The sequence below is a fragment of the Mytilus galloprovincialis genome, chromosome 12, assembly GCF_965363235.1.
Source record: "Mytilus galloprovincialis chromosome 12, xbMytGall1.hap1.1, whole genome shotgun sequence".
Lineage (NCBI taxonomy): Eukaryota > Metazoa > Mollusca > Bivalvia > Mytilida > Mytilidae > Mytilus > Mytilus galloprovincialis.
In genome coordinates, this window is record NC_134849.1 from 72454819 (window position 1) to 72480900 (window position 26082).

The window sequence follows — 26082 nt, forward strand, 5'->3', positions numbered from 1 at the left end:
TGGAGATTTGGCTCAAACAGAAAAGCAACCTATAAAGGGCCCCAAAAATGACTAGTGTAAAACCATTCAAACAGGAAAACCAACCAATAAAATTAAAAATGGAAATGGGGAATATATGTCAAGGGACAGCAACTCCATCAAAGAGCAGACAACAGCCGAATGGGTCTTCAACACAGCGAGAAAATCCCACACTCGGAGGTGGTCTTTAGCTGACCCCTAAATAAAATTGTGTACTGGTTCAGTGAAAATGTACGTCCCACTAAACTCCAAAGTTTGCTTACTTGTATTTGTGGCATTGAAGAGAATGGTAAAGACTGGCTTATCTGGTTCATAGCTTAAATAAAAGTTTTCTGATTGAACTGCCATCAACGGTGCTTTGGTAATGTGCAGGCTTTGAATGCAAGCAGTCATTGGTAAAACTGACTTGTATAGGATTTTTCTCCTCTTTCCCCAATCACTCAGCATCTTGAAGTAATTACAAAGACTAGTCTTCTTCATTTGGCATGGCTATGGTGACAGTCTTTCTGAACATGACTGTTATCTTGTAAACTAGAAAATTAGAAATATGTCTTAGTGTGTAGGTATAGTGCAATATATTTTATTTATTGCATAGCAATATAATATTTCCCACAGGAAGTAACCAAAAGTTAGCGTGCAATAAATTCTAATATTGAACTAGTGCAATAAATCTTTAAAAGTCATGACGTCATCAACGACAAATTCTTAGTTTAAACCAATTTTTACTTTCAAATATTATATTGCTATACAATAAAAGGGTTATTGCATGAATATTGGGGAATATGGTCCCTCGTAGAACATATATTGCACTCGCAAGCTCGTACAATATAAAATTATACTCGAGAAAATATTCCCCAATATTCATGCAATAACCCTATATTATATATATAACATCTTGATGTGGCTGTAATATTTGCCACTGATGGGTCTTGACTAGTCTACCTTTGTTATTGTAGAGATTTTCATTGAGGTGAGTAAATATGTCTGAGACACTAGGAGTTTGTACTTGTCATGAGAGTGGATGGGGTTTAAACTGAAAAGAGAATAATGGACAAAAAATATTAAGAAGAGAAAATCGACCCCAAAAATGAATAATAGCGAAAATGAGGCGCTTATCTTTAAGGAAAAGAGAAAAACAGGCGAAAAGTATAAAGAATAGAAAGAAATGGGCAAATAGTATAAAGAATAGAAAGAAATGGGCAAATAGTATAAAGAATAGAAAAAAATGGGCAAAAAGTATAAAGAATTAAAATAGAGAAAATTGGTCTGAAAATAAAATAAAAAAACAAAAACAAAAGGACCCATTTTATACCCTTTTGCATGGAAGACATGGTAAGTTTCTTTTTTATGCAACAAGTATTTGAATGAAGACAACATTTTTATAAATCCTGTAGAAAATGGCATTTAAAATAAAATTCTGCAAAATCCAATTTTCATATTTTGCGTTATAATTCATTGGAGGAAACACGGTACTGTAAAGAGTTATTTCCCTTATAAAATGTCAGCGCCCATGAATCAAGGTGACATTTGTAAATATCAAGCAAAAACTTTAAGAAATCGTTTGTAATTCATTTGTAATTAGTAAATTACACATAAGAGACAGTTACTAAACGTCTTCCTGGTCAATGCCGACGACAAAAAACTCTGTAATTCTACATAGGATTCCAATTTTGATAGTCTATTTATATTTTTACCGGTCTACCTTCGACTTCGTATAATTTACAGGCACTTGTCTCAGAATTTTTTCCCTATATGGGTCGTTTTCAAAAAATGTCGAATTTTCAGTACACCCATGCTAACTTTTTTATTTCTAATGGAAATTTCAGTTGTAATGGTTTAAATGAAAGCTTGTCGGATTTGTGATTTAGAACATTAATAATAAACACACCTTACATCTATTTTGATAAGATTAAACTGCATTTAAGATCCATTTTGGGGGTATTTGTCTGCGTACAGTGTCAGAAAAACACATTTCAAATGATTTTTTTGCGATTTTCTGATCGCCTTGATATCTGCAAAAGGGACTTTTTAAGAACGTTTAATATTACTCTAACGAAAAATCGTAGCTTCTATATCATTGTATGTAACATATTATCTACAAACTAAATTGAATCTGCGTACAGGAGGTTCATGTCTTTCCTGTTACCGCTACTTAAATCAGCCGTGAAATTATTCTCCCTATGAATATTGAATCAGTCAGTGTTGATCTCAAAAGTGCAAAGTAATCTTTACATTTAAAACGCCTCGTTTCTTGAACGACAGTGTAGAGAAAAGAAATTTCAAGACATTTAGTGAAAAAAATATAGCGTACTTTTTTTCATGTCTATGCTGTTACCACCAATTTTGATTAAATACACCAACAGTATACTTGTAAAAAGTGCAATAACGTGTTGGAAACCAAATTCACAATAGAAAAACATAATCACTTCACCAAAGGGAGTAGTCATTTCACAACAGCAATCAAAAACGAAGAAATTTGTCTATCCTGTTATGTCTATCCTGTTACTATGGTTGCTATGGTTACAGTAACAGGATAGACAATTGTAGACAAAAACGTCGTTAATTTTTTTATCTTAACATATAGGTGCAAAACGAATGAAATATTTCGTTGTTTGAAGTCATCTTAAGGTTATAACGTATTAATCTTCCCAATTAAGCATTCGCAGGTGCAATACTGATATCGGTAACAGGATAGACAAAAAGGTAACAGGATAGACTTTTATATAGTAATATATCAGAAACGTACGTTCCTGTTACCAATGAAATATAGAGAAAAGTAAACTACCTTATGAGGGATTTACTTGATGTTGGGTTTATTTGAAAGGGTGAAAAAATGCCGAACAATATAAATTGCTATCTTAGACTTGCATTACTGGTGATAATTTTTACAACCTTTGAAAACCAATTTTTAGAGGCATTTTTCAGTACAACCTGTTAAATTGGCAAATAATCTATTATATTACAGAATGAATATATATAGAAGTTTATTCTCTTGAAAACCATCTAATTGTCTACGTAAAACAAGCTTAACATTTTATCTAAACCTTTTCTTAATAACCCAAAATTTCTTTTGAAAATGGTAACAGGATAGACAAAATAATGTACCACCGATCAAAAAATGTTTCAACATATTTTTGTATGACATCATTAAGATTGCATCTTTTAATATGTTGTTCTTAAAGTACTGTTTGTTTTGATTTGCTTATGTAGAGGGTTGTTTGAATAAGTAACTTTTAATAATATTTTCAATTTCAAAATTCGACATTTTTTGAAAATGACCCATATACCTTTATATAACACAAGGTACTTCACTTGCATTTTAGAAAAATGTCAGGCGGTGATAAAATTCTGTTTAATTCAGCTTTATAGCCTGTCAACCCCACTAAAACTCATAATAATTTATTATTGACATTATATCGTAAATCTAAATTGATTTATCTTTATACAGTCGGAAAGCTGACCCCGGTTTGACCCCATTTCTTAAAGCAACAATGGACGTCATGTGATTACCATATATGGGCATTTTTTTACCAAAAAAAGTGAAGCTCGTTTTTTGGAATTTGTAGTTTTTTGCATGAATTAAAACTAATTTCCTTTTAAGTGAACATTCTTGAGTATATAAGAAATATATTACTCAACTCAATTATGGATTAAACTCATTTTTTTCTCTCAAAATGTGTCTTCAAAGTCAAGGTGTTGACGAAAAAAATTGGTCACAGAAAATTAAAATCGTAATTTTCTTTCTTAACTTCTCGGGAAGGTATGCTGAATTTAAATTATGTTATGTAACATAACTTGGACTATGATGTGTCAAATTTGTGCCAGTTGATATGCTAAGATACGCAAATGTGCCAGTTAGATGTGTCGATATTTCTGACGAAGCGGGGCCGACGGTAATTCACGAGTTACGTCCCTTTGTTTGACACTATCATGAACAAACTATTGTTATATCAAGCAATATGCTGTTATTTACATGTGGATATTATTAAAAATTATCTTATTAAATATATTTTGATACTGTAATCATGTGCCAAAAAATAGAGAAACACATTTTATCACTTTTCAGAACTCAGTCATTGTGAAATAGGCCCTATGAGTCCCTATGTGCCATAATAGGGTTAATAATTTAATATTAATTTAATATTCCAAGAGTTAATTTAATATTCATGTTTTGGTAAGTATTTTTACTGCTGCAACCAAATTATTTTAACACAGAAATAAATGTCTACTCAATTTATACAAGGGGTAGTCTAAATATTAATGAATAATGGATCAAGACAGTATTAAAATGATAAAAAACAGGAATTCCTTTTCATTAAATACTGACACTTGCAAGTTGGTCCTACCTTTTTCATTTAAACATAAAAGAGATCATAATGAAAGTATTATGAATGTAAAATCTTCATTATTTTAAATCTATAAAAGGAAAATTAGTTTGCAATCCTTGTATGAACAAACTAAATATAACCATGCAGTGATATTGTTTGCCTCAAATTACAGCCGAAATTCGGCCTTTTCCCCTAGAGAAAATTCCCAATTACTAAAAAAAATGGCTTAAAATTCCTCCCAAAAAGTTTCAAATTTTCCCCAAACAGTGATGGCATTGGTGTAATGTTTGTAAATATCGTATTCATGCTATTATTTTGATATTAGAAAGCACTTTTGAGATCCGGTTTTCTGTTCAGAATCATCATGATGTTTGTAACACATGTAGTTTTCAATGCATAAAGTACCATCATTGCTTCTGTTTCTTTCCCCTCTCCGAAAAGTACCTTTCAGGTTGAAAATGTCTGACAACCAAAATATACGGCCAAAATATACATGAAAAAACAGTGCAAAAAAGACAGCAAAGGTCAGCAAAAAATTGGAGATGTGTTTAGAATAAAATATACAAATTTCCCAATTTCAATAAAAAATATGCATTTTTCCCAATAAAAAACGGTAGAGGTAGTTTTGAAAAAAGACAACAATATCACTGCCATGTTGTCTCATTGATTTAATGCAAGTTATAGTTCTAATGAATGGACTCAAATTATAAAAATAACACACTAAACCAATAAATAAATGGTGCTGGTCATGAACTTGAAAATAAATAAGAACAAAATAGACTTAGAAATATTTTTCTTTTTCTATTTGAAAAATATAATAATAACATTAAAAAAACTATGCATTTTTACATTTATATAAAAGTATTTCAGAGCAGTTTCTGGGGGCTAAGTCAACAATTATGTTTTAGAGTCAAAACTAAGTCACACTTCATGTCAGTATGATAATGCTTTGAATAAGATTGATTAAAATGATACTCTGAAAGAGATTGTTTGAAGGCAGCAACCATTTGTTTTCAGGGAGGGGGGGGGGGGGGGGGGGGACTATGGATTTTTTTCCAGACAAGTTGAAAACAATTCTTCTCTTTCAATTTTAGCATTTCATTTAATGGCAGCTGAGGGTAAAACAAACATTTTTTTTTTCTCAGGGTCAAAAACAAATTATTTTTTATCCAAAATTTGGAAACAAACTTTTTTTCTTCAAAACAATCAAAAGCCACCACCCCCTACCCCCTACAGAAAATCAAATGGTTGTTGGCTGCCTAAGTTGATATTTAGGACAATACTTTCTCATTTACTTTTGCAGGATTCCTTTATCACAAAAAAAAAGTATTATTTTAAACAACGAATGTGTTTTATGTCAGTGCATCTAAAGCGTGGGGAGCTCATTTTTGCCGGGGACACAATTTCGCCGTTTAAGGATTTTGAGGTGTAAAAACTTCAAAGGATGGCTGAAATGGAAGAAATGTACCCGTAAATTATATTTTTTTAAACTGAGACAAAATTGCGGATCCTACCGAAAATGACAGAAAAACGGACAACGATTTTCGGACAATTTCCTGAATAAAAAACACGATTTCAAAGAAGTATTTCTAAGTAAATATTTGACTGAATGCCTTAATTTTGAATTCTTTATACCTTTGAAATGTCTGCTATTCATCTATAATGCAATTGATTTTGAAAAAAATTGTTAAAAGCTGCGGTTATTTGGTTTTGAATAGATGTGTTAAAACGGCGAATATGTGTCCCCCATTGACAAAACATCTGGAAATTTCAAACACCCTTTAATCTAACTTTTCAGATGATTTTCTTAAAACAAACCGGTTTTCAAGCTTAAGTATATTTTGCATTTGAAGTTATCTTCATATAGAAATATCAGTATACTTCAAAAACATTTAGACCTGAACATAAACTGTAGAAAACATGGAAAGATGTGGCGAAAATGAGCACCCCACTCTAAGGTTGTGCAAAGACAGTATAAGATTTCCTTACCTTGGTTTAGTTAAGTCATACATTTCACTGACTTAAAGAGAATAATTAATCCAGTCAAATATTCACAGCTGATCTCGCCATTACTTTTTCAAACAAACATACTAAATGTGTGTACATTGACTGTGTTCAGATGCCAGGTGACATCGATGTGTAAGACCGAAAAACTATACAATGTCAAAAAATGTCTTTCTTTTGGAATTTAGTTCAAACGGGGTTTCCCAAGGGGTAATAGAACGTTATACTTTATGATTTTTTTTAATTTTGAGATATGTATTATTAATTGTTTGTATAGTACATATAGTCTTTGTTAATCTGTGAAAAATAGAAGAAAATAACTTTAAACGACGATCAACGGCATTACGGGATCGTTAAAACACGGCCAATTTGACATGTTTGAGATTTTTTTTCCCTTTTGATAATAAACACCATGCTCAACAAATCGAAATAAATCTATTTCAGACCCTAATGGCAAGTAGAAAAGCAAAAAAGATAAACTTCTAAATTGGCGCCAAAAAAAAAATCCGCTAAATTAACGCAATTTCAGAATGGCGGGTTTTAATATCAGTCCCATTGTTGTCTTAAGAAAGTAGCAACAACGGTCGTTTCTAAGGGCTTGCTTTCCGACTGTATAATGGTGTATAACACACCTTCATTTGTTGTCCTAATCATCCGTAGCAATCCTACCCAATTATATCAATTGTAATAAGTTGGCAACCGCTCAAAAAAATTTGTGATTTCCCGTGTCTCGCTAGACTTCATTTCCCTTTTTCACAGCACAATAATTTGACTTTCACATGTCACACTTACTAAAAATCGGCAATCCCACGTCACGCTTAGACCCCAATGAGACCCAATCAATGTAGCTCATCCAGTTACAGTAGTGCTGACAGACATCAGTCAGGGGACTTACTTAAATGAGTGATTTTCTAAATCACTGGTTTAAGTAACATTATTTCCATAAAAGTTGAAAGTAAGAGTTGTCTTTCTTTAATAATCACCTATTTAAGTAGTACAAATTAATCAATAGAAGAAGTGATTTAATCTTATTGTAGCTTTAAATATAGAATACAAATGATTCAGGGACTAATTATGTTTCTAAACTTATCAGAACCAACATCTGTGTTGTCTAGGATGACCAGGTCATTTCAGGTGATGACCTTGTACTGAATCTAGGATAATGACATTAAAATCACTTGTTTAAGTATCATACCTCAATTTCCTTCCCAAAAATCACTTATTTAAGTATCATTATTTTAATAACCCCCACTAATTTCAACAACCCCGAACAGTGAAATGTTTATTGCGAACAGTAGAATTTTATTACATATTCTAAAAGATGAAACCTTGAACTTTACAGGAAAAATACTCCCACTGCTGGGAAAAATCTGTAAAGAAAGTATCAGTTCATTATGTAAAGCCATTATTATAGCATTTTTTCAAATAAAATAGAATTTTCAGCTAAATGATAGCATCTAAGGCATAAACCTTGCTACTTTAAAGAAGCAAAAAGTTCATTTTTTTCAATTTTACTAATTAAAAGATATTATTTAAACCTGTGTTTAAAATTTTGAAAAAAACTACAAAATCCCAATTTGTGACAAAACTTTGAATTTGCTACTCAAATAAGTGATTTAAAAATCACTTATTTCAGTAAGTCCCCTGACTGGACATCCTGGTTGGTAGTCTTTGATTACTTGCATGTCCAACGGCTGTTTTGCCAGACATACAAGTGCCAGCTTGTCGGGCAAAACAGCCATTCACAGCCTGTGCGACATCAGAGTTTTTAAACGACGATCAACGGCATTACGGGATCGTTAAAACACGGCCAATTTGACATGTTTGAGATTTTTTTTCCCTTTTGATAATAAACTCCATGCTCAACAAATCGAAATAAATCTATTTCAGACCCTAATGGCAAGTAGAAAAGCAAAAAAGATAAACTTCTAAATTGGCGCCAAAAAAAAATTCCGCTAAATTAACGCAATTTCAGAATGGCGGGTTTTAATATCAGTCCCATTGTTGTCTTAAGAAAGTAGCAACAACGGTCGTTTCTAAGGGCTTGCTTTCCGACTGTATAATGGTGTATAACACACCTTCATTTGTTGTCCTAATCATCCGTAGCAATCCTACCCAAGTATGTCAATTGTAATAAGTTGGCAACCGCTCAAAAAAATTTGTAATTTCCCGTGTCTCGCTAGACTTCATTTCCCTTTTTCACAGCACAATAATTTGACTTTCACATGTCACACTTACTAAAAATCGGCAATCCCACGTCACGCTTAGACCCCAATGAGACCCAATCAATGTAGCTCATCCAGTTACAGTAGTGCTGACAGACATCAGTCAGGGGACTTACTTAAATGAGTGATTTTCTAAATCACTGGTTTAAGTAACATTATTTCCATAAAAGTTGAAAGTAAGAGTTGTCTTTCTTTAATAATCACCTATTTAAGTAGTACAAATTAATCAATAGAAGAAGTGATTTAATCTTATTGTAGCTTTAAATATAGAATACAAATGATTCAGGGACTAATTATGTTTCTAAACTTATCAGAACCAACATCTGTGTTGTCTAGAATGACCAGGTCATTTCAGGTGATGACCTTGTACTGAATCTAGGATAATGACATTAAAATCACTTGTTTAAGTATCATACCTCAATTTCCTTCCCAAAAATCACTTATTTAAGTATCATTATTTTAATAACCCCCACTAATTTCAACAACCCCGAACAGTGAAATGTTTATTGCGAACAGTAGAATTTTATTACATATTCTAAAAGATGAAACCTTGAACTTTACAGGAAAAATACTCCCACTGCTGGGAAAAATCTGTAAAGAAAGTATCAGTTCATTATGTAAAGCCATTATTATAGCATTTTTTCAAATAAAATAGAATTTTCAGCTAAATGATAGCATCTAAGGCATAAACCTTGCTACTTTAAAGAAGCAAAAAGTTCATTTTTTTCAATTTTACTAATTAAAAGATATTATTTAAACCTGTGTTTAAAATTTTGAAAAAAACTACAAAATCCCAATTTGTGACAAAACTTTGAATTTGCTACTCAAATAAGTGATTTAAAAATCACTTATTTCAGTAAGTCCCCTGACTGGACATCCTGGTTGGTAGTCTTTGATTACTTGCATGTCCAACGGCTGTTTTGCCAGACATACAAGTGCCAGCTTGTCGGGCAAAACAGCCATTCACAGCCTGTGCGACATCAGAGTAATCTCTAAGACATCTCATTTTCTAATATGAATGATGCTGTGCCTGACAAACTTTGTTACACAGCTGCTGGACGTCAGAGTAATCTCGGACTGATAATCCATTTGAAACAAATAAAAATAAAAATATTTGATTTGATTGTCGAAATACGTAGCTAATGCTCTTTTAATCAAAATTCTGTTAAGATATTTTCCAGGTAAAAGAATGCGTTTTAAGGTAAATCAATGGTTATTTTTTGCTGCTCTCCACATACATTTTGTACATTCTAGACATTTTTTACAGAGATTTAAATGATTGTAAACTTGTATGTAATTACATTTTCTCATTTTTAATACTTTGCCTTAACCATGATAACCAAATGTTTCTGTGTATTTTAGGCCAAAAGTAGATACAATGGTGTTCCAAATGGTTTTTGCAGAGAATGAAACAGAATCAAAGAAAGTAAAAGTTTCAGAGGTATGAACAAATATACTATGACCAACTGTGCAAGGGCTGTATAGCTAGTCAAGGTTGTTAAAAACTTCCAGTTGTGAAATATACTAAAACTAAACAAAGAGTGCAAGACTTCAAAAGGAAAAGGAAAAGTTCGGACTCGCTGTGAGTCAAATGGAGAAGTTATCAACACAGTTAATAACTGGGTTTTCCAGTCAGGCACCAGAGAAGTTAAGATTTTGTATACTTTAAAAAAAGAAGATGTGGTATTATTGCCAATGAGACTATTCTCCACAAGAGAGACTATAAAATTTTGCAAGGTTTTTGTTTATGCTAAAACATGACTTCCTGATAATGGCAATAATTAGAACTCATTCTTATATCTGATACATACATTTATCTACATGTATATGCAGATTGTATTGAAATTGCTGTAATTGCCCTAATATTTTTGTCAATTCTTAAAAAATCACTGTAATAAATGCACGCAATAATTTCTGATTATGAAATATTCAATAAGACTTATGAACGTTTTATACTGTTGTTTCACTATAATGATTATTGATGGATACCAATTTTTGGTGTATTACCTGGGTATAAGTGAACCACGATTTTCAATGTTTGACTTAGTACAAATTTTCTGGAGGCTTATAAATTACGTGCAGACTTTGGCAAGCCCATGAAAACAAATATCCACAAATACTTAATTTAATTTTTCATCAATCCATGTAATTTGGTACACATGTAAATAATTGAATCCACATTATACAATGAAAATATTTCTATTACAGTTACCAATCTATGATAACCCTGAGGATAGATACGAAGTTCAAGTTTTCCCAGAAGAAAAGACACCATTCAAAAATGGAGTAACAGAATTCAGAAAATCTCTGTTTACAGTGCTAGACACATTTAAAGTAAGAAGATGGAATAATGTCTTTACCTCATCCTTTCAAAAGTCCAACTAATTAAGGATGTACACTTTAATTATGAAAAAAATCTCAGTTCCACAATTAAACTTTTCATACTTTCAATAAAGATGAAATGGACCAATTTGAATAAATTTAACTTCAAAAAAACTATAAGTAGATGTTAGTATAAGAAAGTTTTGTCTTATTTTGATGCTTTTTCATGGCAAATTTCCCATGCTGTCAATTTTGTAAATTTGTGATTTTTCTCTGTTTTAGGAACAAAATGCATATAATCTCAAGTTTTTTTTTTATAAGTGATTGAAACAGTACATAACTAAGAAATTTGAAAGACAAAAGTGATATGGGATGCACATGTGTCTTGTAAAATCATTTTTTGTACCCCTCACCTATTTTCTCAAATTTTTGGCTAAAAAGACTGCCTTGATTGGTTATAAAATTTGATAATTTAATTACTCAAAAGCTACAGATTGTAAATACCCGTTTTTTTCAGAAAGCTTAGTTTTATGTTCGATTTTGATATTAATTAAATACATTGCTATTTTCCACTTTTATCACATGTTTTGGAAATAATTCCAGAACGAGATTTCAACGAAACTGATACGTCAGAAGGATACATCCTTAAGTTTTTTCTAGCAAAAGATAGATTTTAGTTTACCAAATGATCAGTAAATAGCAGTCTTCTTTGATCATTTTGTTGTTGGGTTGCTGACCTTTTTTGTACATGTAGATATTGAAACGTATCAACTTCTTGTTACAATTTGAAGCCTTTTAAGAGGACTTGGGAAGTTAAAAATCTAAAAAGGTTGAGCACTCATCTTTTAAAGGATTTCAGTTTTTACATATAAAAAAGAAGATGTGGTATGATTGCCAATGAGACAACTATCCACAAGAGACCAAAATGACACAGACATTAACAACTATAGGTCACCGTACAACCTTCATCAATGAGCAAAGCCCATACCACATAGTCAGCAATAAAAGGCCCCAATGGCAATGTAAAACAATTCAAACGAGAAAACTAAAGGCCTTATTTGTTTAATTTTCGCTTTTACGTTTGTTTAATTTTCGCTTTTTTAAGCAACTAAGAAATTCAAAAATATGACCCTGTGCAAATTTCCCTGCATGCTCCAAGATTTATCTATGGTTTGAAAGTTTCATACCTTATACTATACTATTAATTATTGAGTCTTTTGTGTTATTTTACTGGATAACCATACATATCACATTTTTAGGAAACGACAGACACAATTAAAGACAAATATGAAATTGGAAAAGCACATACACAACGTGAGTACTTATTTTGTTTATCTGATTTTTTCTCAATATTAAAATGTCTGTTACTTAGGTATATGATATACAAAAATTACATGTTGATATCTTGATACATGTACTGCATTTTACACTATAGTAAGATGTCCAAATAAAAAAAAAACGGCGGTGGCGTTCACAAAAATTCACTCTGTGATAGTTTTTGAACTTTTCATAACTTTCTTAAAGTCATAAGAAACGAGTGAGTGGTGAAAAATAATGTTTATCCAATTCTTGAACCAATGCATGTATATATCATAAACTATAAACTTAGTCCTCTGTACGATTTTCTCATTTTTTAAGCAAGTATATCGTATAATCGTCATTTTTTTTCTCTTTTTCTGTTATGATTTAACAAATATGGCTGCTCATTAAATGCCGTGTTTTGAAGCCGAAGTTTACCGATTGTCACCTTATAGTAAACAAATAACAAAAAGCATGGGTATTGACACGTGTTTAACATGTACAATCATATAATTGTTTATTTTAATGACAGATCCATGCGTATTGCGATAACCGGATTTTTACGAGGAGGGTTACACTCAGGTCACTATGAATACGGAAAATATGTCGGCGAATAGCTTCCTGGAAGGAAGCAATTAAAAATAAGTAAAATTCTTCTAAATGTGGACAAATTAAAGAATTTTCCTCAGAAAAAGTATATGTACATAAGTTGTATAATGAAAACTATCCATTTAGTTATTAAAAAACATATGCATATTTTTTTTTTAATTTGAGGTTTCTTATGACTTTAAACTAACCTGGTTTTGTACCAAACTTGTACAGAAGTTTGTTTATGATCATAAGATAGTATCCAGAAGTAATTTTGTAAAAAAGAAATTCTGTTTTTTTACTTATAAATGGACTTAGTTTTTCTGCCAGGAAACATAACATTCACTCTGTGGTTAAAGTTTTTAAAATTTTAATAACTTTCTTAAACTATCCTGGATTTTTACCAAACATGGACAAAAGCTTGTTTATGATCCAAATCTAGTATCTGCAGGAAATTTTGTTAAAATTTCATACCTGTTTTTTCGTATTTTACTTATAAATGGACTTTGTTTTTATTTTCAGTTAACATTACATACAGTCTGCAGTTAAAGGTTTAAAAACATTTATTAGATTCATAAACTATCCTAGATTTTTACCCAACTTGGACAGAAGCTTCTTACAATCAAAAGATGGTAATGAGAGGAATATTTTTATTATTTTTTTTACCTCTTTTTTGTTGAGCCTGCGATTAACAGCAAAAGAAGGCGAGAAATATGGTTCCCCAAAACCCTGACAAGTTTTATTGTATACTATAAAAGTATTTGTTGTATTTTGTTTTGTTTTAGAAACTATCGAATATATACAGAATGATCCAGGAATTCTGCCAAGAGCAGGAGTTATAACTGTTGCTGGATTGGGTGGAATTGTTCTTGGTCATAGAGGTAAGAATTAATTAAGTGAAAATGTTGTTATTTGAGTTCACATGGATAGAATTTTCAATAAATTTTGTTAAGAACATTTACCAAAAGCTTATGTATATAAAACTAAAAAATGATTGGTGATACATGTATACTTTTTTTTTTTACCATAGATGGTATTTTTTCCTGAAAGAGGGGATACAAACTATGTCTAGACTAGTAAACACAACATAACAGAAATCTAAAGATGTTGACAATATTATATATCTGATGTTTTCTTAGGCAAAGCATTCACATTATTTGCTCAATGAAACTTTAAAAAGAATTCTGCTCCAACTTGTGTTATTGACTGTCATGGAACATGGGATTCCAATGATCATGATATGTAAGATTTTGTTTAGTGTTGCATGGTACTGTTGTGACCTTTAAATCATAAAGAATATCATTTAGGGAGGGTTTGTATAATTTGAAGAAAAAAAATTTGACAAGAGGTACATAGAAATCACCCTGTTTGTTCATTTGTAAACCAACTTCTGGCAAACAGCTTGATGGGTATTGATGGAAATGTACACAGCAGTACAACACTTCCTAAGGAAGTGCTTTTAGGAATAGAATTTTGGTTCAATATGTTTAAGGGGAGATAAACAAACTTACTTCAATATACAGATAGTATTACTGGGAGGGAGATATCCTTATTGTGAGTTCCCTCACAGCTCTTGTTTTGTATTGCAGGTGGAATTTTACGGAAACTGTTTTACTCCTCCTTTGCTGTTGTTGGTGCTACATCCCTTTGTTACCCAAACCAAGCAGTTGAAATATCACAGAATGGCTACAATAAAGCTAAAGACCATGCCATGTCATTATGGAACGGTCCAGGTAAGATTTTATAAGATATAACAGAATGGTTACAATAAAGCTAAAGACCATGCCATGTCATTATGGAACGGTCCAGGTAAGATTTTATAAGATATAACAGAATGGCTACAATAAAGCTAAAGACCATGCCATGTCATTATGGAACGGTCCAGGTAAGATTTTATAAGATATTACAGAATGGCTATAATAAAGCTAAAGACCATGCCATGTCATTATGGAACGGTCCAGGTAAGATTTTATAAGATATTACAGAATGGCTATAATAAAGCTAAAGACCATGCCATGTCATTATGGAACGGTCCAGGTAAGATTTTATAAGATATAACAGAATGGCTACAATAAAGCTAAAGACCATGCCATGTCATTATGGAACGGTCCAGGTAAGATTTTATAAGATATTACAGAATGGCTATAATAAAGCTAAAGACCATGCCATGTCATTATGGAACGGTCCAGGTAAGATTTTATAAGATATCACAGAATGGCTACAATAAAGCTAAAGACCATGCCATGTCATTATGGACTGGTCCAGGTAAGATTTTATAAGATATTACAGAATGGCTATAATAAAGCTAAAGACCATGCCATGTCATTATGGAACGGTCCAGGTAAGATTTTATAAGATATCACACTGAATGGCTACAATAAAGCTAAAGACCATGCCATGTCATTATGGACTGGTCCAGGTAAGATTTTATAAGATATTACAGAATGGCTATAATAAAGCTAAAGACCATGCCATGTCATTATGGAACGGTCCAGGTAAGATTTTATAAGATATCACACTGAATGGCTATAATAAAGCTAAAGATCATGTCATATCATTGTGGAATGGTCCAGGTAAGATTTTATAAGATATTACAGAATGGCTATAATAAAGCTAAAGACCATGCCATGTCATTATGGAACGGTCCAGGTAAGATTTTATAAGATATCACAGAATGGCTACAATAAAGCTAAAGACCATGCCATGTCATTATGGAACGGTCCAGGTAAGATTTTATAAGATATTACAGAATGGTTACAATAAAGCTAAAGACCATGCCATGTCATTATGGAATGGTTCAGGTAAGATTTTATAAGATATCACAGAATGGCTACAATAAAGCTAAAGACCATGCCATGTCATTATGGAACGGTCCAGGTAAGATTTTATAAGATATCACAGAATAACTACAATAAAGCTAAAGACCATGCCATGTCATTATGGAACGGTCCAGGTAAGATTATATAAGATATCAAAGAATGGCTACAATAAAGCTAAAGACCATGTCATATCATTATGGAACGGTCCAGGTAAGATTTTATAAGATATCACAGAATGGCTACAATAAAGCTAAAGACCATGCCATGTCATTATGGAACGGTCCAGGTAAGATTTTATAAGATATCACAGAATGGCTACAATAAAGCTAAAGACCATGCCATATCATTATGGAACGGTCCATGTAAGATTTTATAAGATATCACAGAATGGCTACAATAAAGCTAAAGACCATGCCATGTCATTATGGAACGGTCCAGGTAAGATTTTATAAGATATTACAGAATGGCTATAATAAAGCTAAAGACCATGCCATGTCATTTTGGCATGTCATTATGGAACGGTCCATGTAAGATTTTATAAGATATTACAGAATGGCTACAATAAAGCTAAAGACCATGCCATGTCATTATGGAACGGTCCAGGTAAGATTTTATAAGATATTACAGAATGGCTATAATAAAGCTAAAGACCATGCCATGTCATTATGGCATGTCATTATGGAATGGTCCAGGTAAGATTTTATAAAATATCACAGAATGGCTACAATAAAGCTAAAGACCATGCCATGTCATTATGGAACGGTCCAGGTAAGATTTTATAAGATATCACAAAATGGCTACAATAAAGCTAAAGACCATGCCATGTCATTATGGAACGGTCCAGGTAAGATTTTATAAGATATGACAGAATGGCTACAATTAAGCTAAAGACCATGCCATGTCATTATGGAACGGTCCAGGTAAGATTTTATAAGATATCACAGAATGGCTACAATAAAGCTAAAGACCATGCCATGTCATAATGGAACGGTCCAGGTTAGATTTTATAAGATATGACAGAATGGCTATAATAAAGCTAAAGACCATGCCATGTCATTATGGAATGGTCCAGGTAAGATTTTATAAGATATGACAGAATGGCTATAATAAAGCTAAAGACCATGCCATGTCATTATGGAACGGTCCAGGTAAGATTTTATAAGATATCACACTGAATGGCTATAATAAAGCTAAAGACCATGCCATGTCATTATGGAACAGTCCAGGTAAGATTTTATAAGATATTACAGAATGGCTACAATAAAGCTAAAGACCATGCCATGTCATTATGGAAAGGTCCAGGTAAGATTTTATAAGATATCACAGAATGGCTACAATAAAGCTAAAGACCATGTCATATCATTATGGAATGATCCAGGTAAGATTATATAAGATATCACACTGAATGGCTATAATAAAGCTAAAGACCATGCCATGTCATTATGGAACGGTCCATGTAAGATTTCATAAGATATTACAGAATGGCTACAATAAAGCTAAAGACCATGTCATGTCATAATGGAACGGTCCAGGTAAGATTTTATAAGATATCACAGAATGGCTACAATAAAGCTAAAGACCATGCCATATCATTATGGAACGGTCCATGTAAGATTTTATAAGATATTACAGAATGGCTACAATAAAGCTAAAGACCATGTCATGTCATAATGGAACGGTCCAGGTAAGATTTTATAAGATATCACAGAATGGCTACAATAAAGCTAAAGACCATGCCATATCATTATGGAATGGTCCAGGTAAGATTTTATAAGATATCAGGAAATGGCTATAATAAAGCTAAAGACCATGTCATATCATTATTGAACGGTCCAGGTAAGATTTTATAAGATATCACACTGAATGGCTATAATAAAGCTAAAGACCATGCCATATCATTATGGAACGGTCCATGTAAGATTTTATAAGATATCACAGAATGGCTACAATTAAGCTAAAGACCATGCCATGTCATTATGGAAAGGTCCAGGTAAGATTTTATAAGATATCACAGAATGGCTACAATAAAGCTAAAGACCATGCCATGTCATTATGGAACGGTCCAGGTAAGATTTTATAAGATATGACAGAATGGCTACAATAAAGCTAAAGACCATGCCATGTCATTATGGAACGGTCCAGGTAAGATTTTATAAGATATGACAGAATGGCTATAATAAAGCTAAAGACCATGTCATATCATTATGGAACGGTCCATGTAAGATTTTATAAGATATCACAGAATGGCTACAATAAAGCTAAAGACCATGCCAAATCATTATGGAACGGTCCATGTAAGATTTTATAAGATATCACAAAATGGCTACAATAAAGCTAAAGACCATGCCAAATCATTATGGAACGGTCCAGGTAAGATTTTATAAGATATGACAGAATGGCTATAATAAAGCTAAAGACCATGTCATATCATTATGGAATGGTCCAGGTAAGATTTTATAAGATATCACAGAATGGCTATAATAAAGCTAAAGACCATGCCATGTCATTATGGAATGGTCCAGGTAAGATTTTATAAGATATCACAGAATGGCTACAATAAAGCTAAAGACCATGCCAAATCATTATGGAACGGTCCATGTAAGATTTTATAAGATATCACAAAATGGCTACAATAAAGCTAAAGACCATGCCATGTCATTATGGAACGGTCCATGTAAGATTTTATAAGATATCACAAAATGGCTACAATAAAGCTAAAGACCATGCCATGTCATTATGGAACGGTCCAGGTAAGATTTTATAAGATATGACAGAATGGCTACAATAAAGCTAAAGACCATGCCATGTCATTATGGAACGGTCCAGGTAAGATTTTATAAGATATGACAGAATGGCTATAATAAAGCTAAAGACCATGCCATGTCATTATGGAACGGTCCAGGTAAGATTTTATAAGATATCACACTGAATGGCTATAATAAAGCTTAAGGCCATGCCATGTCATTATGGAACGGTCCAGGTAAGATTTTATAAGATATTACAGAATGGCTACAATAAAGCTAAAGACCATGCCATGTCATTATGGAACGGTCCAGGTAAGATTTTATAAGATATCACAGAATGGCTACAATAAAGCTAAAGACCATGTCATATCATTATGGAATGATCCAGGTAAGATTATATAAGATATCACACTGAATGGCTATAATAAAGCTAAAGACCATGCCATGTCATTATGGAACGGTCCATGTAAGATTTCATAAGATATTACAGAATGGCTACAATAAAGCTAAAGACCATGTCATGTCATAATGGAACAGTCCAGGTAAGATTTTATAAGATATCACAGAATGGCTACAATAAAGCTAAAGACCATGCCATATCATTATGGAACGGTCCATGTAAGATTTTATAAGATATTACAGAATGGCTACAATAAAGCTAAAGACCATGTCATGTCATAATGGAACGGTCCAGGTAAGATTTTATAAGATATCACAGAATGGCTACAATAAAGCTAAAGACCATGCCATATCATTATGGAATGGTCCAGGTAAGATTTTATAAGATATCAGAAAATGGCTATAATAAAGCTAAAGACCATGTCATATCATTATTGAACGGTCCAGGTAAGATTTTATAAGATATCACACTGAATGGCTATAATAAAGCTAAAGACCATGCCATATCATTATGGAACGGTCCATGTAAGATTTTATAAGATATCACAGAATGGCTACAATTAAGCTAAAGACCATGTCATGTCATTATGGAAAGGTCCAGGTAAGATTTTATAAGATATTACAGAATGGCTATAATAAAGCTAAAGACCATGCCATGTCATTATGGAAAGGTCCAGGTAAGATTTTATAAGATATCACAGAATGGCTACAATAAAGCTAAAGACCATGCCATGTCATTATGGAACGGTCCAGGTAAGATTTTATAAGATATGACAGAATGGCTACAATAAAGCTAAAGACCATGCCATGTCATTATGGAACGGTCCAGGTAAGATTTTATAAGATATGACAGAATGGCTATAATAAAGCTAAAGACCATGTCATATCATTATGGAACGGTCCATGTAAGATTTTATAAGATATCACAGAATGGCTACAATAAAGCTAAAGACCATGCCAAATCATTATGGAACGGTCCATGTAAGATTTTATAAGATATCACAAAATGGCTACAATAAAGCTAAAGACCATGCCAAATCATTATGGAACGGTCCAGGTAAGATTTTATAAGATATGACAGAATGGCTATAATAAAGCTAAAGACCATGTCATATCATTATGGAATGGTCCAGGTAAGATTTTATAAGATATCACAGAATGGCTATAATAAAGCTAAAGACCATGCCATGTCATTATGGAATGGTCCAGGTAAGATTTTATAAGATATCACAGAATGGCTACAATAAAGCTAAAGACCATGCCAAATCATTATGGAACGGTCCATGTAAGATTTTATAAGATATCACAAAATGGCTACAATAAAGCTAAAGACCATGCCATGTCATTATGGAACGGTCCATGTAAGATTTTATAAGATATCACAAAATGGCTACAATAAAGCTAAAGACCATGCCATGTCATTATGGAACGGTCCAGGTAAGATTTTATAAGATATGACAGAATGGCTACAATAAAGCTAAAGACCATGCCATGTCATTATGGAACGGTCCAGGTAAGATTTTATAAGATATGACAGAATGGCTATAATAAAGCTAAAGACCATGTCATATCATTATGGAATGGTCCAGGTAAGATTTTATAAGATATCACAGAATGGCTATAATAAAGCTAAATACCATGCCATGTCATTATGGAACGGTCCAGGTAAGATTTTACAAGATATCACACTGCATGGCTATAATAAAGCTAAAGACCATGTCATATCATTATGGAATGGTCCAGGTAAGATTTTATAAGATATCAGAGAATGGCTATAATAAAGCTAAAGACCATGTCATATCATTATTGAACGGTCCAGGTAAGATTTTATAAGATATCACACTGAATGGCTATAATAAAGCTAAAGACCATGCCATATCATTATGGAACGGTCCATGTAAGATTTTATAAGATATTACAGAATGGCTACAATAAAGCTAAAGACCATGTCATGTCATAATGGAACGGTCCATGTAAGATTTTATAAGATATTACAGAATGGCTACAATAAAGCTAAAGACCATGTCATGTCATAATGGAACGGTCCAGGTAAGATTTTATAAGATATCACAGAATGGCTACAATAAAGCTAAAGACCATGCCATATCATTATGGAATGGTCCAGGTAAGATTTTATAAGATATCAGAGAATGGCTATAATAAAGCTAAAGACCATGCCATGTCATTATGGAACGGTCCATGTAAGAGTTTATAAGATATCACAGAATGGCTACAATAAAGCTAAAGACCATGCCATATCATTATGGAATGGTCCATGTAAGATTTTATAAGATATCACAGAATGGCTACAATTAAGCTAAAGACCATGCCATGTCATTATGGAACGGTCCAGGTAAGATTTTATAAGATATTACAGAATGGCTACAATAAAGCTAAAGACCATGCCATGTCATTATGGAACGGTCCAGGTAAGATTTTATAAGATATCACAGAATGGCTACAATAAAGCTAAAGACCATGCCATGTCATTATGGAACGGTCCAGGTAAGATTTTATAAGATATGACAGAATGGCTACAATAAAGCTAAAGACCATGCCATGTCATTATGGAACGGTCCAGGTAAGATTTTATAAGATATGACAGAATGGCTATAATAAAGCTAAAGACCATGTCATATCATTATGGAATGGTCCAGGTAAGATTTTATAAGATATCACAGAATGGCTACAATTAAGCTAAAGACCATGCCATGTCATTATGGAACGGTCCAGGTAAGATTTTATAAGATATGACAGAATGGCTACAATAAAGCTAAAGACCATGCCATGTCATTATGGAACGGTCCAGGTAAGATTTTATAAGATATGACAGAATGGCTACAATAAAGCTAAAGACCATGCCATGTCATTATGGAACGGTCCAGGTAAGATTTTATAAGATATGTCAGAATGGCTACAATAAAGCTAAAGACCATGCCATGTCATTATGGAACGGTCCAGGTAAGATTTTATAAGATATGTCAGAATGGCTACAATAAAGCTAAAGACCATGCCATGTCATTATGGAACGGTCCAGGTAAGATTTTATAAGATATGACAGAATGGCTATAATAAAGCTAAAGACCATGCCATGTCATTATGGAACGGTCCAGGTAAGATTTTATAAGATATGACAGAATGGCTATAATAAAACTAAAGACCATGCCATGTCATTATGGAAAGGTCCGTGTAAGATTTTATAAGATATGACAGAATGGCTACAATAAAGCTAAAGACCATGCCATGTCATTATGGAACGGTCCAGGTAAGATTTTATAAGATATCACAGAATGGCTATAATAAAGCTAAAGACCATGCCATGTCATTATGGAACGGTCCATGTAAGATTTTATAAGATATCACAGAATGGCTACAATAAAGCTAAAGACCATGCCATGTCATTATGGAATGGTCCAGGTAAGATTTTATAAGATATCAGAGAATGGCTATAATAAAGCTAAAGACCATGCCATGTCATTATGGAACGGTCCAGGTCAGATTTAATAAGATATCACACTGAATGGCTATAATAAAGCTAAAGACCATGTCATATCATTATGGAATGGTCCAGGTAAGATTTTATAAGATATCACAGAATGGCTATAATAAAGCTAAAGACCATGCCATGTCATTATGGAACGGTCCAGGTAAGATTTTATAAGATATCACAGAATGGCTACAATAAAGCTAAAGACCATGCCATGTCATTATGGAACGGTCCAGGTAAGATTTTATAAGATATCACACTGAATGGCTATAATAAAGCTAAAGACCATGCCATGTTATTATGGAATGGTCCAGGTAAGATTTTATAAGATATCACAGAATGGCTACAATAAAGCTAAAGACCATGTCATGTCATTATGGAACGGTCCATGTAAGATTTTATAAGATATCACAGAATGGCTATAATAAAGCTAAAGACCATGCCATATCATTATGGAATGGTCCAGGTAAGATTTTATAAGATATCACAGAATGGCTACAATAAAGCTAAAGACCATGCCATGTCATTATGGAACGGTCCAGGTAAGATTTTATAAGATATCACAGAATGGCTACAATAAAGCTAAAGACCATGTCATGTCATTATGGAACGGTCCATGTAAGATTTTATAAGATATCACAGAATGGCTATAATAAAGCTAAAGACCATGTCATGTCATTATGGAACGGTCCAGGTAAGATTTTATAAGATATCACAGAATAGCTATAATAAAGCTAAAGACCATGCCATGTCATTATGGAACGGTCCAGGTAAGATTTTATAAGATATTACAGAATGGCTACAATAAAGCTAAAGACCATGCCATGTCATTATGGAACGGTCCAGGTAAGATTTTATAAGATATTACAGAATGGCTACAATAAAGCTAAAGACCATGCCATGTCATTATGGAACGGTCCAGGTAAGATTTTATAAGATATCACAGAATGGCTACAATAAAGCTAAAGATCATGCCATGTCATTATGGAACGGTCCAGGTAAGATTTTATAAGATATCACAGAATGGTTACAATAAAGCTAAAGACCATGTCATGTTATTATGGAATGGTCCAGGTAAGATTTTATAAGATATCACAGAATGGCTATAATAAAGCTAAAGACCATGTCATGTCATTATGGAACGGTCCAGGTAAGATTTTATAAGATATCACAGAATGGTTACAATAAAGCTAAAGACCATGTCATGTCATTATGGAATGGTCCAGGTAAGATTTTATAAGATATTACACTGAATGGCTATAATAAAGCTAAAGATCATGCCATATCATTATGGAATGGTCCAGGTAAGATTTTATAAGATATTACACTGAATGGCTATAATAAAGCTAAAGATCATGCCATATCATTATGGAATGGTCCAGGTAAGATTTTATAAGATATTACACTGAATGGCTATAATAAAGCTAAAGATCATGCCATATCATTATGGAATGGTCCAGGTAAGATTTTAGAAGATATCACACTGAATGGCTACAATAAAGCTAAAGACCATGCCATGTCATTATGGAACGGTCCAGGTAAGATTTTATAAGATATCACAGAATAGTTACAATAAAGCTAAAGATCATGCCATATCATTATGGAATGGTCCAGGTAAGATTTTATAAGATATTACAGAATGGCTACAATAAAGCTAAAGACCATGCCATGTCATTATGGAACGGTCCAGGTAAGATTTTATAAGATATCACAGAATGGCTATAATAAAGCTAAAGACCATGTCATGTCATTATGGAACGGTCCAGGTAAGATTTTATAAGATATCACACTGAATGGCTATAATAAAGCTATAGACCATGCCATGTCATTATGGAACGGTCCAGGTAAGATTTTATAAGATATCACACTGAATGGCTATAATAAAGCTAAAGACCATGCCATGTCATTATGGAACGGTCCAGGTAAGATTTTATAAGATATCACAGAATGGTCCTTGTAAGATTATATAACATCATCTTTGCCTAAATTTTGTAGATGACATATACTTTGAAAATGATCTGTGTAAAACTATTTTATAAAAGAAAATTACCAAAGAGGGCAAATGTTGCTGTAAAGAGGAAGGAAACTAGGATCAAAATCTAAACAGAAATTTACAAAAATTTACTAATTCTGTCACTGTTTAATGGTTTTCTATGCATAGACATTCCTGGTAAATTAGAGGACATTTCAATTTCTGAAGGTCATGGAATCCATTTTAGAGGTTTTTAAATTTGTGTGTTCCAGTTATGATTCAAGAATTTATCATTAGTTAATGTTTTCTAAGATTAAAATTTGTTACCAACATCTATATGTACAGTAATTTATTGTGGCCAGTTATATATTAAAGTAAAATAAGATGTATTTCAATTCAATCATATGTCATTTTCAGATAAAGATAAAAAAGAATAAAGAGGAGAGGTAATAATTTTATTCATAATATTTACAAATTGATAAAGTTTATACCATTATAGTTATGATATACTCAAGCTTACCATTATATTTATACACATACAAGCTTTACTTTTTGTATAAACTAAAAAAAAAAAAAAAACATTTATATCAGATATTCAGTTTACAAATTGATGTATATGTGATTTCAATCCTTATCCAAAAAAATTAAATATTTTGATAAGAATTACAGTTGCAAAAACTAGTTATAATACATAAATATACAACAGAAATTACCGAAAAATATAGTGCGGAACAACTGGCAATAATGAACACCAGCATCTAACATCTAAAAAATATCAAGCATAAAATTGAGAATGGAAATGGGGAATGTGCCAAAGAGACAACAACCCGACCATAGAAAAAAACAACAGCAGGAGGTCACCAACAAGTCTTTAATGTAGCGAGAAATTCCCACACCCGGAGGCGTACTTCAACTGGCCCCTAAACAAATATATACTAGTTCAGTGATAATGAACGCCATACTAATTTCCAAATTGTACACAAGAAACTAAAATTAAAATAATACAAGACTAACAAAGGCCAGAGGCTCCTGACTTGGGACAGGCGCAAAAATGCGGCGGGGTTAAACATGTTTGTGAGATCTCAACCCTCCCCTATACCTCTAGCCAATGTAGAAAAGTAAATGTAAATGTATACAAACAAAGACAGACTAAACTAACAAAGCTTGGCCTAGAAATCCTGGGCCCTTGTTCATAAAACTACTTATTAATCAGAGTGCAAAATATGCATGAAAAGGCCAAATTCTGCCTTCTTGCTTGGTTGTTTTCTGAGTTTTTTAAAATTATGATGACATCGAGGCCGAATAGTTTTCAATATTTATGGACAAAGGGAGATAACTCAATTCAAATTCTAAATGGTTTTTTTTTTTTGATATATGTCAAGAAGTCGAACAAACAAAAAAAGACTTTTGGCATGATTTCCTATAATCCTCAAGATAGGTGAATGTAATTTAATCATAACAAAATATAACTTTATTATTATTTATTATTAATTTCAGATTCCTGAGTGAATTAAAAGAGGTGGAAAATAGACATGTGTATTTGTGATATGTACATTTAAAAAAGATTGTTGATGCTTTTAATAAAAAGCATGAAAAAACAGAATATGAATTATTGTGGTTGATATCTATTAAAAAGATAAAAAAGTTTTACATTGTTCACATATCAAAAAGATTGTTGTGTTTTTGTATTGAGTGAATATGTTCATGTTGGCCAGAGACACATAATCTTATAAAATCTTACCAGGACCATTCCACAATGATATGACGTGACGTGGTCCCGAACTTTATTCCATACAAAAATATGTAATTCAACTCCTGATGAGTCAAAATTGGATGAGTCGAAATTTCGGTTGAGTTGAACTATGTTTACGGTCCCA

The 26082-nt window shown here is 32.5% G+C and overlaps 1 protein-coding gene across 2 annotated transcripts; it reads left to right on the forward strand.

Annotated features, from left to right (window-relative positions):
- The first annotated feature begins 1486 nt into the window (after positions 1-1486).
- LOC143054756 (MICOS complex subunit MIC27-like) lies at positions 1487-25852 on the forward strand. Of its 2 annotated transcripts, none has more exons than XM_076227797.1 (8): positions 1487-1547; positions 9938-10016; positions 10784-10909; positions 12157-12211; positions 13570-13665; positions 14374-14517; positions 24623-24651; positions 25703-25852. In XM_076227797.1, exons 2-7 carry the CDS (start codon positions 9954-9956, stop codon positions 24640-24642), a joined length of 504 nt encoding a protein of 167 aa, XP_076083912.1. In that variant the 5' UTR covers positions 1487-1547; positions 9938-9953; the 3' UTR covers positions 24643-24651; positions 25703-25852. The 2 variants fall into 2 exon arrangements, with proteins under 2 accessions (XP_076083912.1, XP_076083913.1); XM_076227798.1 differs by having other exon boundaries at positions 1507-1538.
- The last annotated feature ends 230 nt before the right edge of the window (positions 25853-26082 follow it).

Coding starts and splice junctions, on each gene's coding strand:
- LOC143054756 (XM_076227797.1), top strand. CDS start 9,954: ATGGTGTTCCAAATGGTTTTTGCAGAGAATGAAACAGAATCAAAGAAA. Junction 10,017..10,783: donor AGAAAGTAAAAGTTTCAGAG/GTATGAACAAAT, acceptor TTTCTATTACAG/TTACCAATCTATGATAACCC. Junction 14,518..24,622: donor GTCATTATGGAACGGTCCAG/GTAAGATTTTAT, acceptor TGTCATTTTCAG/ATAAAGATAAAAAAGAATAA.